This window comes from Nilaparvata lugens, chromosome 12 (genome assembly GCF_014356525.2).
Source record: "Nilaparvata lugens isolate BPH chromosome 12, ASM1435652v1, whole genome shotgun sequence".
In the NCBI taxonomy this organism is placed as follows: Eukaryota; Metazoa; Arthropoda; class Insecta; order Hemiptera; family Delphacidae; genus Nilaparvata; species Nilaparvata lugens.
Window position 1 is genome coordinate 3,255,160 of NC_052515.1, and position 14,135 is coordinate 3,269,294.

At 41.1% G+C, this 14,135-nt stretch overlaps 1 protein-coding gene across 1 annotated transcript in view; it reads right to left on the reverse strand.

Annotated features, from left to right (window-relative positions):
- Positions 1 to 13,072, reverse strand: part of LOC111055567 (LARGE xylosyl- and glucuronyltransferase 2) — a 31,640-nt gene extending 18,568 nt beyond the window's left edge. Inside the window, exons 1-4 of the mRNA XM_039439422.1 lie at positions 12,839 to 13,072; positions 12,189 to 12,321; positions 9,111 to 9,328; positions 7,039 to 7,234 (exon numbers count right to left, since the gene is read on the reverse strand). Of these exons, the coding sequence (XP_039295356.1) occupies positions 7,039 to 7,234; positions 9,111 to 9,326 (412 nt within the window). The 5' untranslated portion in view covers positions 9,327 to 9,328; positions 12,189 to 12,321; positions 12,839 to 13,072. The remainder of the gene's footprint in view (positions 1 to 7,038; positions 7,235 to 9,110; positions 9,329 to 12,188; positions 12,322 to 12,838) is intronic.
- Positions 13,073 to 14,135: the final 1,063 nt, after the last annotated feature.

Here is a 14,135-nt window from a genome sequence, read left to right on the forward strand (position 1 = left end):
AATGGTTTTTACAAGGCGCAAATACTAGACACGTCACGTGACCTTAGGAAGTTCCAATCCTGGTCTTCTGATTGACTCGTGGCAGTGAACGAGATCAATTGATCTGGATCATTAAAGTGATCCGAACCTCCCATCAGTACTATTACAATGCGGAGCTCCCTAACAAGATGGTGGATTTTTGCGCCAGGGTACTAGCCAAGTTTCCATACTGTTTGTATACTGTGCCTGTGACTATTTTTTATGGGGCTACCTAAAAGCACGTGTATACATAAACAAACCACGAACCCTTGAAGCCCTGAGTGGAACAATAACACAAGAAATTCGAGCGGTACCACGTGAAATGCTTCAGAGGAGTACAGACAACTTCTCACAACGTCTACAGTGTATGGACAAAAACGGACAGCATTTAACAGATGTTATTTTCCGTACATAATCAATGTTTTAATTTTTTCCTGTTTAATTTTTATAATGGCAACATCCAAGGTACACACTAAAAAAATGAATTTTGAGTTTCGTTTAAAAATAAGTGTGAAACTGTTATTTCAAATCATCATACCTCCCTGCCAAAACATGTACTATTGAGAGATTTGATATACTGCATGTGAAAGCAGAGTGGAGCGGCTACAAATTACAATCAATTCAAACAATATTCATTATACTATTGAGAGAATATACTATTACATTATATACTATACAAGAATATACTATTGAGAGATTTGATATACTATATGTCTGGTCCGGCCAGAGCATTCGAATTGTAGTGCCAAATGCCAGACTGGTTCTGCCAATAGTAGGCTTGTTTGCGCAAGCGCAGATCGTCGAGCTGTTTTGCCCAGTCATTCTTGCTTTCGTCCATTATTCGTTGTTCAGTCGTTCTTGTCAGCCCGTTGTCTTGTAGCAAGACCGAATTTGTATTTTGTAATGTAATTTCAATCAGAAATTTCTTGTAGATAATTGTTTGAGTATAGTGTGTATGAGTTGAATATAACAGCATAAATAGTGTTAAATTGAATTAATTTGAATCAAATTTGAATTTATAAAGAATCCAGTTTGAGCTTTGTTCAAATACAATACAGAGCCTGCAAGTTGAACATGGAAAAACAGCCTGGAAGCGAAAACCTATCTTATTCCCAGATTTCTTCCCACCTCGAATCTGACCAAAACACCTAATAAAGGCTTCGAAGGGCAAGTAGACAAAATTGGATTGAATCTGGTGAGTTTTTGCTCTTTTTTATTGTTCATTAATGCAGAGTTTAACTGTACCAATAACCTGGCTCAAATTGAAGAGTAAATTTTGCTCCTTGTTTGTATTTGATTATTTGAATAGTAAATTACAGTCCTCTAGTAGCTCTAGCCTGAGCTTTGTTCAGAACATTTTTGGTCCTCCGGGCCGGATGAATTTAAATTTGTAATTTGTTGATTAATTCACACACATTGGATTTAGGCAGTTTTGTATTTGTCCAGTGTTGGCATGTTCAGAATGGTCTGATATATGCACAACTTTAGTTTGTTGTAGCCTTGTTCTAGAGCAAGGTTTCTTGTCAATTTGTATTTGTCTGAAATTAAATTTATTTCAGTTAAAATTGTAATTTTCCTGAAACTAGGCTCATTGTGCTCTTTTTCTCAGGAATTTGTTTGTTGGATTTTGTATTGTCCATTTTGTTATACATGTTAGTGAAGGTTAATCACAGCATGATTTTGTTTGTTCAATTCAACAAGTTATCGTTTGTTTGTGAGTTGTTGGAAGAACATTATCTAATCATATAGTTTTGTCTTCAGCAGTAACTTAACTTGTGAATTGATAATCAAAGTTTAACTTTGATAACTTACTAGTCGTGATTCTTCCTTCCATTTAGTTTTGAACTCATTCTTGTTTTTTTTGTCTGTTGTTTGTATTGTCGGGGCTGAATTGTTTTGTGTATGAGTTCAGGATGAAGGAAAAATTACAGAAACAAATCAGGGTCCATTGCGCTAAACTGGAACAATTGTATGCCAGATTGCAAAAAATTTATGACCTGTCTAAAAATGTCTCTGATCCAAAAGTTGCTGAGCAATTTTCAGTGTTGTATCCTCGGGTGTCTCAGACCATTTTGGATTATGAAAAGACAGAATTAGTGGTTAATGAGTTGGAACTTGAGTTGAATAAAGACCATGTTGTAGCATTCAATGACTCACATCTAGATCTGTTTCAGTATATTGAAGTAGCGGCTAACACTCTCAAACAGAAAGAGGCGACTGATGCTATTGCTCAATCTTCGGCAGCTTCAGCAGCTAGTGCACAGCCGGTTGTGTCCAAGTCAGTACTGCCCAAAATCGACCTTCCAAAATTTGATGGGAACCAGACTCAATGGTCGGTGTTTTATGAATTATTTAAGGCATTGGTACATGACAACAAGAGTTTGAACGATCAGCAGAAGGTCCAATATATTGTAAGTAGACTTACTGGACAAGCAGCAAATATTTGTCGTCATTTGCCACCATTGGCTAATAATTATCAAATAATTTGGCAGGCATTATTGACCCGCTATAACGATCCACGGGCGCAAGTCGATGCCTATTTCAAACAAATTTTTGAATTTCGTCCAATAAAATCAGAATCAAAGGCAGGTTGTATTGCGATTTTGGATGGGTTTTGCAGTTCAATCAATGCAGTGAAGAGATTGCGACTCACTGATTTGTCAGACTCGATATTCCTCTATCATGGCTTGAGATTGCTGGATCCAAGTTCTCGTAGAAATTTTGAATCGGCCGTATGTGACAAGGCTATGCCAACTTATGCCGATTATGTCAAATTCATTGAAAAGCAAATTAAGACTCTTCCTTCTGATGAGAAACAGACTGAATCGTTTAATATGAGGCACAAAAAGGATAATAAATCAAAGGTGTTTGTGGTTCAATCTAATGATTCATCTAACGATGCATCTAGTAAAAATCCCAATTGTCTGAAGTGCTCAAAACCGGGTCATCGGTTAGTGGATTGTGCTAGTTTCTTGAAAATGACTCCTTGGGATCGTTATTGTTTGATTAAATGAAAGTTTTGTTGTTTTCGTTGTCTTGATGTGGATCATTTGAGTAGAGATTGTCGTAGTAAAACTCAGTGAGCTCAATGTCGAGAAGCTCATCATTCTTTATTGCACTTTTCCAGATCAAGTTCCAATGAAGGTGTTGCGTCCTTGTCGAACTCCAAGGCAGGTGGCACATCACCTATTAGTTGTTGTTCTACATCCAACGATGTAAAAAATTCGACCGTTGTGTTGTCGACCGTCACTGCACATATTCGAGATTGTAATGATCAGCTTTGTGATGTTCGTTTCTTGATTGACACCGGGAGTCAGTGTCATTTTGTTACAGCCAAATTGTGTCGGCGTTTGAGATTACCATTCCAGCCCATGAAAACCGTTGTTCGTGGATTCGGTGGTGGTACTAGTGAAGTTCGAGGTCATACTTGTGTGTCGATTCAGTCGAAGTTGGATCCTACCGTCAAGTTTTCGATGGATGCCACAGTGGTAGATAAAGTCATCGACAAGTTGCCTTCTTGTGAAATCGACAGATCCAAACTTCATCATCTTGAAAATCTCACACTGGCTGACGACAAATTCTACCTTCCTAGTAGAATAGATGGCATCATTGGTGCGGAGTTAGTTCCTCACTTGCTACGTGGGAGTCCTAGTATAGGTGAATCGCACGAATTGATGACTGTTAATAGTGTCTTTGGTCACATTCTGATGGGGAGAGCGCCGATTCTCACTTCAACAAAGAATGTATCGAATTGTTTTACAGCCATCTGTAGTCCATTCGTTAGTAGTCCATCGTTGGATAGTTTTGTGGAACGTTTTTGGGAGTTGGAATCGTGCCCTGCGCCAAGCTGTCAACTGAAACCGGAAGAGTTGGAGTGTGAGGTAAATTTTCGGAAGTCTGTACATCGTGTGAATTCTGGTCGTTTTGTTGTTGCCTTGTCATTTGCGGAGCCGCCCAGCAGCTTGGGAGATTCGTATGCTGTCGCCGAACGCAGACTGCTGACTTTGGAGAGACGACTAGAGCTTGACAGCAATACTCGTATTTCATATCATGAAATATTGATTGATTACCTACGTCAGGGTCACATGTCGTTTGTAGCAGATCAGACAGACCGAGGTGGTTACTACATACCGCATCACGCCATCGTGAAAGCAAGCAGCACTACCACGCCCATCCGAATTGTATTTGATGCTGGTTCCAGAACATCATCGGTTTGTCATTGAACCAGGTTCTTCATGCTGGTCCCAAATTGCAGACTGACATTTTTGTTTTGTTAGTTAATTTTCGTTTGTTCCCAATCGCACTAACTGCCGACATTAAACAAATGTATCGACAGATATTAGTGGAGGATTCCTGCCGTCGTTATCAGCGTGTATTGTGGAGATTTTCGCCGGAGGATCCGATCGAAATTTATCAGCTCAATTGTGTTGTTTTTGGTGTTTCAAGCTCTCCATATTTGGCGCTTCGCACCGTCCACCAGCTTGTAGAGGAGGATGGAAATCGTTTTCCAGCAGCCAAGGCGAGAATACCAAGAGACATGTTCATGGACGACTTAGTCACATCTGTCGCCACAGAGTCAGAGGCCGCGGAGCTGTATCGTCAGTCCAAGCAGCTGTTTGAGGGAGGAGGTTTCTCGCTCACAAAGTGGACTTCAAATTCACCATCAATGTTGGAGAAATTCTCGGAGGAAGAGAAATCGTTTTCGTATAAGGATTTCGAAGCAGACAACTCCTTGGCTATCTTGGGATTGAATTGGCAACCTAGTACTGATCTGTTTCAGTTTTCAGTCAAGAGTGGTGAGGTCGTCGCTACTAAGCGTTCTATTCTGTCAGTGATGGCTCGTATCTATGATCCACTTGGTCTCTTGTCACCGTTTACATTATTTCTCAAGTGTCTGGTCCAGAAACTGTGGAAATTAGGAGTGGATTGGGACGAGAAGCCGCCTGAGTCTATCTGCACTCTTTGGGAGAATTGTCAAAAAGAGTTGCCTCTATTGTTGAAATTTGCTGTTCCACGTCACGTTGGTTTGTTTCAGGATTCTCACATCAGTTTGATTGGTTTTTGTGACGCATCATTGTCTGGTTATGGTGCAGTTATCTATGTGAAGTCGCAGAAGGAGAGTGAGGAGCCAAGAGTTGTATTATTGTGTTCAAAGTCCAAGGTAGCACCATCTAAAGTTGTTTCAATACCTCGTTTGGAGTTGTGTGCGGCACTCTTGTTGGCAGAACTCATGAATTCAGTAGTCACTATTATTAGTGAACGTTGTCATGTGTCTCGTATTGTCGCACTCTCTGATTCGACAGTCACCTTGTGTTGGATTAATGCTCCATCCGCGAAATGGCAAACTTTTGTTGGTAATCGCGTCGCAAAAATACAGGATTCTTGTATACAGGAGTGGATGCATGTTGCCGGAATTGAAAATCCCGCTGATTGTTTGTCTAGAGGTTTATCACCAGTTGAGCTTGTGAACTTTCCGTTGTGGCTCTCAGGTCCATCATGGATAGCAGAGGACGAATGCGATTGGCCCGTCCGAACTCAAATGGAAGAGATCGTGGATCCACCGGAGGCGAAAAAACCGTCAGTGTTGACAGTCACAAAATCTCCTGATTGTAACAGCAATGCAGTATATTCATTGATTGGTCGTTGTTCGGATTATGGTCGTCTTTTGAGATTTGTAATTCTTGTTCTCAAATTCTTACGAATCTTACCCCAATCAGAAGAATCAGATTTCGATGTTGCTGAGAGGTATCTATGTAAAGTGGTACAGAAGATACATTTTTCATCTGAATTTGTGCAATTGGAGAAGGGAGAAGATTGTTCTATGCGCCTACGTCGCCTGTCTCCATTCATTGATAAAGGTGTGATTCGCGTCGGCGGTCGTTTGTCTCATGCTGGAGACAAGCCTGAGACTTGTCATCAAGTGATCTTACCAAAATCCGACGCTTTTGTATCGATGTTGATTGATTATCATCACAAGAAGAATTGTCATGCTGGACCTTCGTTATTGTTGTCCTTGATCAGACAGAAATTCTGGATACTGTCTGCTCGCTCTATTATTCGTATTTGTGTTTTTAAGTGTAATCGTTGTTTCTGTATTCGACCTAGTAAAAAATTATATCCACTCCCAACTTAATAGTTGTTGTGATTGTTGCATTTTTTCTTTTGTGTTGTTTTTTGGTGTTGGTGTTTTGTTCTTTTTGGCATGTCTGGATTTTTCCTTTCCTTGGTTTTTTCAGTTTTGTAACTTGGCTGAAAAATAGTTTTTCAGAGGCGGGGGTATGGTCCGGCCAGAGCATTCGAATTGTAGCGCCAAATGCCAGACTGGTTCTGCCAATAGTAGGCTTGTTTGCGCAAGCGCAGATCGTCGAGCTGTTTTGCCCAGTCATTCTTGCTTTCGTCCATTATTCGTCGTTCAGTCGTTCTTGTCAGCCCGTTGTCTTGTAGCAAGACCGAATTTGTATTTTGTAATGTAATTTCAATCGGAAATTTCTTGTAGATAATTGTTTGAGTATAGTGTTAATATAACAGCGTAAATAGTGTTAAATTGAATTAATTTGAATCGGATTTGAATTTATAAAGAATCCAGTTTGAGCTTTGTTCAAATACAATACAGAGCCTGCAAGTTGAACACGGAAAAACAGCCTGGAAGCGAAAACCTATCTTTTTCCCAGATTTCTTCCCACCTCGAATCTGACCAAAACACCTAATAAAGGCTTCGAAGGGCAAGTAGACAAAATTGGATTAAATCTGGTGAGTTTTTGCTCTTTTTTATTGTTCATTAATGCAGAGTTTAACTGTACCAATAACCTGGCTCAAATTGAAGAGTAAATTTTGCTCCTTGTTTGTATTTGATTATTTGAATAGTAAATTACAGTCCTCTAGTAGCTCTAGCCTGAGCTTTGTTCAGAACAATGTCAAAGCAGAGTGGAGCAGCTATGGTGAAATAGAGGTAGAGGTCAAGGTGAAGGTAGCTAACAGTGTTTGACTAATTAATGCTTTTATACAATGTTTTTTTTTTACCTTGTGGTACACTCCATGAGTTGAACAGTGTCTGCAGAATGACCTGCGCCACAGAGTCAGCGATGAGGTGGAAATGGAGCGGATTGCGCCGATAAAACAGTATCGACTTGATCAAGGTTACCACAGACCGACTAGAGTTGTAGCCAGCGCACACTATTGCCACATGGATCACCTCACATTTCGGCACCTCTGCTTCCTGAAAAACAATCAACAAGAGGGTCTCAGTTCGTCAAGTTCTCACTTTATCAAGTACGACTCTGAGATTCAAATGGGAAGTTGAGCCTTTCACTTCGTCATGTTTTCGTTTCAGGCTGATTCACAGTCAGCTGTAGTGAGGTCAACATTATAATAGCAGTAAAGAAATACATGAGAACGGATTTGCCGATTCTCTGTCTTGACACTGCTGAACTGACAATCAAGGTCTGAGCACTGGCTGAGAATTTAAAAATGGAAGAGACGTCTACTATAGTGACGTCCACGTTATAATGGCAGTGGAGAAAGATAGGATAACAGCCTTGTCAATTCTCTACCTTGCCATTGCTGAACTGACGATTAGGTGGGCCGTCCACTGGAACCGTTTTCGTCCTAACTGGCATCGGCCGAAAACTACCGAACGATCCCCCAACAAAGAAAAGAGTAGATGCTCATCCATTGCAACAGGTTCATACGGCCGTGCACGGCCGTCTCCGGCCGATGAATTTTTCGATCCGAATTGAATGGGATTTTCCGGCTCTATCCGGCGGAACTAACTAGTTGTGCTGAGACAACAGAGTGTTCTTGACCTAAAATTGTTTCACAGTCTTGTTTGTTTTTGCTTTTTGAAGTTGTTCTGTTTTATAAAGCTGTAACTATGGATTATTTGACGGCTCAAATTATATTTTCAGGCGGTGGGACCTTCCGCAAGGGACTCCCCACCAACAAAAGCCATACGAATTTACTTTACTATGGACAATGAAAAGTTGATAAGTTTGGTTCAAGAGCATGTTCCATTGTGGGATATGCGAGACAAAGGATATCATCGTCGTGATGTTCAAAGGAATCTGTGAACAAAGATTGCTTGGATATGAATAACTAGTTTAGTGGGTATTTTTTGAAGGTAAGATTATTGTAATGAATAACTAATTTAGTGGATGTTTGGTTATTTAATTTTCAGAGTCTCAATATAATCATTGTTTATGAAAAATTTTGGTGGCTATGATAGTAGTTAATTCAATAATTGGCAACTAGACTGACGTAAACGGTTCCAATGGACAACCACATTCGGCCGAATTAACGGCTGGCAGATTCGTCCAATCCAACGGCCGAACGGATCGGTTGAATACGGTTCCAGTGGACGGTTACCCTAAGGGTCTGCCGGCCGTCAATTTGGCCGAATATGGTCGTCCATTGGAACCGTTTATTTCAGTTTAGTTGTCAATTATTGAATTAACTACAATCATAGCCACCAACATTTTTCATAAACAATGATTATATTTTGAAAATGTAATAAACAAATATCCACTAAATTAGTTATTAATCTTACCTTCCGATCGTATTTGTTCAGCAATCTTTGTTCACAGATTCCTTTGAACATCACGACGATGATATCTTTTGTCTCTCATATCCCACAATGGAAGATGCTCTTGAACCAAACTTATCAACTTTTCATTGTCCTTAGTTAAAACTTCTGTATAAAACAGAACAAGTTAAAAAACAAAAACAGACAGACTGTGAAACAATTTTGAGGTTAGGATGATGTTGACTCAGCTCGACTTCGTCCGGATAGAGACGGAAAATCCCATTCAATTCGGATCGAAAACTTGATCGGCCGGAGACGGCCGTGCACGGCCGTATGAACCTGTTGCAATGGACGAGCATCTATAGCTTTCTTTGTTGGGGGATCGTTCGGACGAGTTCGGTAGTTTTCGGTCGATGCTAGTTCGGACGAAATCGGTTCCAGTAGAACCCTTACCCTTAAGGACTGAGCAGTAGCTAACAGTTTAAAAATGGAAGAAACGTCTACTATAGTGAGTTCAACGTTATAATGACAGTGGAGAAAGATAAGGGAACAGAGTTGCCGATTCTCAACTGACCTGTACACTGGGACAGGACGGAGTGGTAGCCACCAGTGGTTGTCCGTTGGGAGGCACAGACAGGTTGTTAGTGCTTCGTCCTGCCGTCACCAGATAGCTCTGCGAAACGGTCAGCTGTTTTCGGAGCATTTGGTTTTGCTCCTCCATTTCTCGGACGCGTTGGGCCAGTCTCGCTTCCCGATTGGCCAAGCCAAGCGTCTCAGTATTCTTCTGCATGCCTGTGCAAAGAGTAACAATTTAATTTTTTGTGTAGTTGAGAAGTTGATATTGTGGTAATTATTCATATTAAATAAAAAGACTAAGAAATTGTCAAAAACCACAGATTTTATGATAATTAGAAAGATAGTTTATCAGAGATTGACAATGGTGTAACAACCGAAACCGGTCTTTCTAACTATCAATAAAATCTGTGGTTTTTGACAATTTCTTAGGGCCGGTTTCCAAGCTCGGGATTTAGGTAAGTTCTAGACTTAAAACAGCTGGAGTCAGAAAATTGACTTTCCAAAACGGGGCGTAGTCGCAGTAATAGTAACAAAATAAATCTTTATTTTCTCATTTCTCTTTAATTGGAAACGTTTTTCCTTGACGAAATGAAACATTCCTAAATAATTCAAAATAGCTGAGACTCTACACTATTTTCTCTTTATTAAATTTTGTATTCAATTTTCTAGTTTTTCGAAATTTAATTCTAAAGTGACTATGACAATGAGTGCGACTACGCCCCGTTTCAGAAAGCCAATTTTCTGACTCCAGCTGTTTAAAGTCTAGGACTTGGCCAAATCCCGAGCTCGGAAACCGGCCCTTAGTGCTGGTTGCACAACAGCCGGTTAAATTTTAACCGTGATTAATGCCACGAGAACCAATCAGAGAAGCCGTCTTTTCAAAAACGCCTTCTCTGATTGGTTCTCATAAAATTAATCACGGTTAAAATTTAACCGGCTGTTGTGCAACCGGGCCTTAGTCTTTTTATATAATAACAAATTTAATTAATCATATATACTGTAATTAAATTAATCATATACATTAATCAATAATAATCCCATCTTATGCCTATAGTCCGAGAGGTATTACTTTTAACATGAAGAGAGGAAACCAGTTTCTCGTTGCACAGTTTGTAGCATGGACAGAGTAGTGGAGAGGAGTAAGCATGCGGCGCACAATTGTCTGCTGACACAAAAGTAGGGATAAGCTGTTAGGTAGTGGCAGTGATTAGTGAAGGAAAGAGTATCGGGCCTCTCTGTCTTCGAGAGAGAGGGCCTTGATGGGATCGGGCTGGTGCCTTAGCCCCTTAGGGGCATTGCCCTCACGGGCTGAGCTTTTTGGGTTCGTTCTGGCTCCCGTCTCAGGGAGTACTGAATCCACAAGTTGCTGGCGCTGATTCCCATGGTGAAGGGAAAAACGCCAACCAGGGGGAACCATAGCAGATGATTCAATGATTTTATTACAGCCAAAAAATACATACAGTACACTAGGCCATGTCATTACAATAAAATTTCTAACAGAATTACAATAACAATACATAAATAAAGGTTGACTGTGTGACTCCGTCCCTGGGAGTAGCCTGGCTTATAACAGTCCAGCTGGGTGAAGGCTACAGATTATGAGAGGTTCATGGTGGCCTAGCCACCAAAGCTCTCCGTCTCTGGGATTAGCTGGGTACAGTGAAGAATCTGGTGGAGTTTTGAGGTCGCCAGTGAGAGACCAGACTACGGGAACATGGTAACAACTGTCTCTGGAAATAGCAGGCATTTGAAACTCCCGGGAGGCCAGACTGTGGGAATCGGGTACGCCTCTGTCTCTGGAAGTAGCAACATAGCATGTCAAAAAATCCTCTCACTGGTCCTTCAATCCGAAACGCTCGCGTCCCCTTTCGGGCGCCTGTGTGGTGGACGTGCAAACGCCCGCCAAGCAGACGTATACAATAGTTAGCCTCGAGTATTTTTCTGGTCTGTAGAAGAGGATACGTCCGGGCTTGCCCAGCCGGAATTGTATAGTGGTGGTTCTACTCAAAGCAGGATAAACTCCCCCATGATATTCGCCTACCGACTTGACAGTGCCGTTGGGTAGTGGTTCACGTGTTACACCTCAAATGGGCAGGTGCCAATTTGGAGTGTGACGTTAACGTGTGGTATCGTGGCCAGATCCGTGTCTTCGAGAGAGAACCGTGTAAAAAGTAATATCTCTCGGAATATAGTCCACACTATCGCCCAGTCGCTAGCCCAGTGACTTATCAGCTTGGCCAAGTTGGTCTCACCCACAGTATATAGAAGAAGACGGTAGGTGACGCGCATGTTTGTGCTAAATTTCCGGTGTAGCTGACGTCATTTTATATCCAATCATCTGTTTTAAACAAATGAGTTTCATAAATTGCCAAGTGTTTAAAAACCTAAGCTGGTGGCGATGACGCAATCTAGCTAGCTGGCCACTGCGCACACATTTCATGACCCCTTCCGTTTTCATTTAAATACCGTGGTCTCACCATCCACACTGCAATGCGACCATTTGTGGATGCTCGGCTGGCTACTCACCCTCGCTAGGCTGGCCTTCGCGCGACAAAAATCGGAGGGATGGCAAGCGAAGGCCAGTGAAGGCGAGCGCAGGCAAACCACCCATCCACGCTCTCGCGTTTCGTCGTCATTTGTAAGCATTGTATCAGTGTGGATACGGTATTACGTTTGTACCATATCTCCATTGTCCTGGATAAGCTACCCTACTGTGAATGAATTAATGAGTATTGATATATGTATTATTTACTTTATACCTCCTTCTTCTAAGAAGTATCAAGTGAGTATCATCCATTGCTTACACTTCTGGAGTTACCTTATACATTTAGTTCCCCCTCTCTCTCCTATTTAGCTCTGTCTATCTTCGAGGAGGAGGAGGAGGAGGAGGAGAAGGGTACTATCTCTCGGCAGAGCTCGCTGAGACCCCAGTCGTCGTTAAAACCGTACCATCAAGTAAGTCGATCCGTATTTTATGTATAAAAACTAAAAACACAATTTTAAAACCTGCTAATAGGGCCTATATGTAGCACTTACTAGGAACCGTAATATGAGTGCAAATAGACATTAGACTCACCATACCAGTTGAAGAGAACACAGTAGAGTAAGAAACAGCCGACAATCGCTCCCAGAAAGAATGTAGTCAACCTGTGTCCCACAACAAGAGCTGAAATTCCATGGCGACTTCTTCTCCGAGAAATTTTGTACGGCTGCACCATGAAAAATTAGAAATTACACTTCACACAACTAACTTATTTCAAGTAAAATCTATGGATATAATGTCAACATAATTGCTCTCTAATTTTGAATAGATATAACAGAATCAGAATCTGTTCACGGAACAATGATTTTGTCTTTTAGTAAAAATTAATATTCCTGAGAACAGATTTGAATCATTTTTACACGGTAGACCACTCGAAGGATTTGAAAATATACATTTCTAAACAATAAATGAGCATTGCAATGGAATGTGGAGATTGTATTTGTGATCGATCTTGTTTCTTTTAAGTGGGTGAATACCGGTAGCTTTTAACGAATTCCAAAAAGTGGTTTGAACGTAAACAAAAACAACTTCCTACGCATAACCTCACTTGAACAACTGTGATTAAAAACGTTTATTCCTCAAAATATATTACAAATATTGACTTGAATTGAGCAACAGAGGAAGCATATAGACCTAAATAAATTAATTTGTGTAAGAATAACAGTAGGACTGGATATACTTACTGAAAATGCCTCACTGACAGCAAGTTACAAGACTCTGGTTACAAATTCTTTGCATATTTTAACCCGTGCAGACTTCTGGAAACCCATTTTTTTATTCAAACATAGCTGAAGACTGATGGTAACATTTGGGAACGTAAAATAACGTCCTTAAACTTTTTTGAAGCACCTAAATTCTTAAATTAGACATAAACAAATGCAATTGATCCATTTTTGAGGTTAAATCAATATCGATGGGTGGGGTTCAAACGATAGTCGACTTGAAGTCGAAGGTCGAATATTGATCAGAGAAGTCGATATTCTCAGTATCGATAAAGGCGGTTTGAAGTTTTCGTCAAGATGCTCCAGCTCATAAGCGAACCAGTAGCATTTCCAGGATTTTGGATTGGGGGGTTGACCAGAAATGTTGGTCCCCTTATAGACTTTACCTAGTAAAATACTACTAGACGCCTAAGGGGGGGGGGGTTGTAACCTGGAAACCCTCCCACCCTTGGCTACGCCACTGGGGAACTCCCCGCCAAAAATTACAAGGATGTAATCAAGAAAATAATTCAGAAGGTTGGTTACCTCATAGAGAATATTCAAATTCAAAATCAACAATGATTGTAACAGTGTATAAAGTGTGTCGACCCGAGTGAAACACCAAAATCTGTGTCCTATACTCCCGGTGAACCTACTGCCGCCTCCACACTCTCACCAAGTGTGACAACGAGAGCGAGAGTGTGGATGTCTTCTCTGCCAGCGCTCGCTTTCACATACCTTTCCTCAGATTTTAGTCGAGACGAGGCGAGCGGCTAACAGCCGAACATCCACATACATGTATCCCATCTAGGCACTGGCCTTATTAAAGAGTGGATGGCAAGACCAACATGGCGAGAGTACGGACTAGGCATACTAAATTTAGCGCAATGCCCCTCGACTTGCTCGCATCTTCTTCTTCTTAAGGTGCCTGTCCGTTTCGAACGTTGGCGATCATATTTGCTATGATGACTTTGTTAGTTGCGCTCCGGAACAATTGAATGGAGGTTTTTCCAAACCAGGCTCTCAGGTTGGCCAGCCAGGATATTCTTCTTCGACCTGGGGCTCTCCTGCCTTCTATTTTGCCCTGCAGTATGCTTATATCTGCCCTTATTGCGCATTATGTGGCCCAAGTATGCAACTTCCTGAATTTTATGAGGTTAACCAGTTCTGGGGCCATATTCATCCTCCTCAACACCTCCTGATTGGTAATCCTATCAGTCCATGGTATCCTCAGGATTCTCATATACAGCTATAACTCAAATGCTTGGAGCTTTGCTAC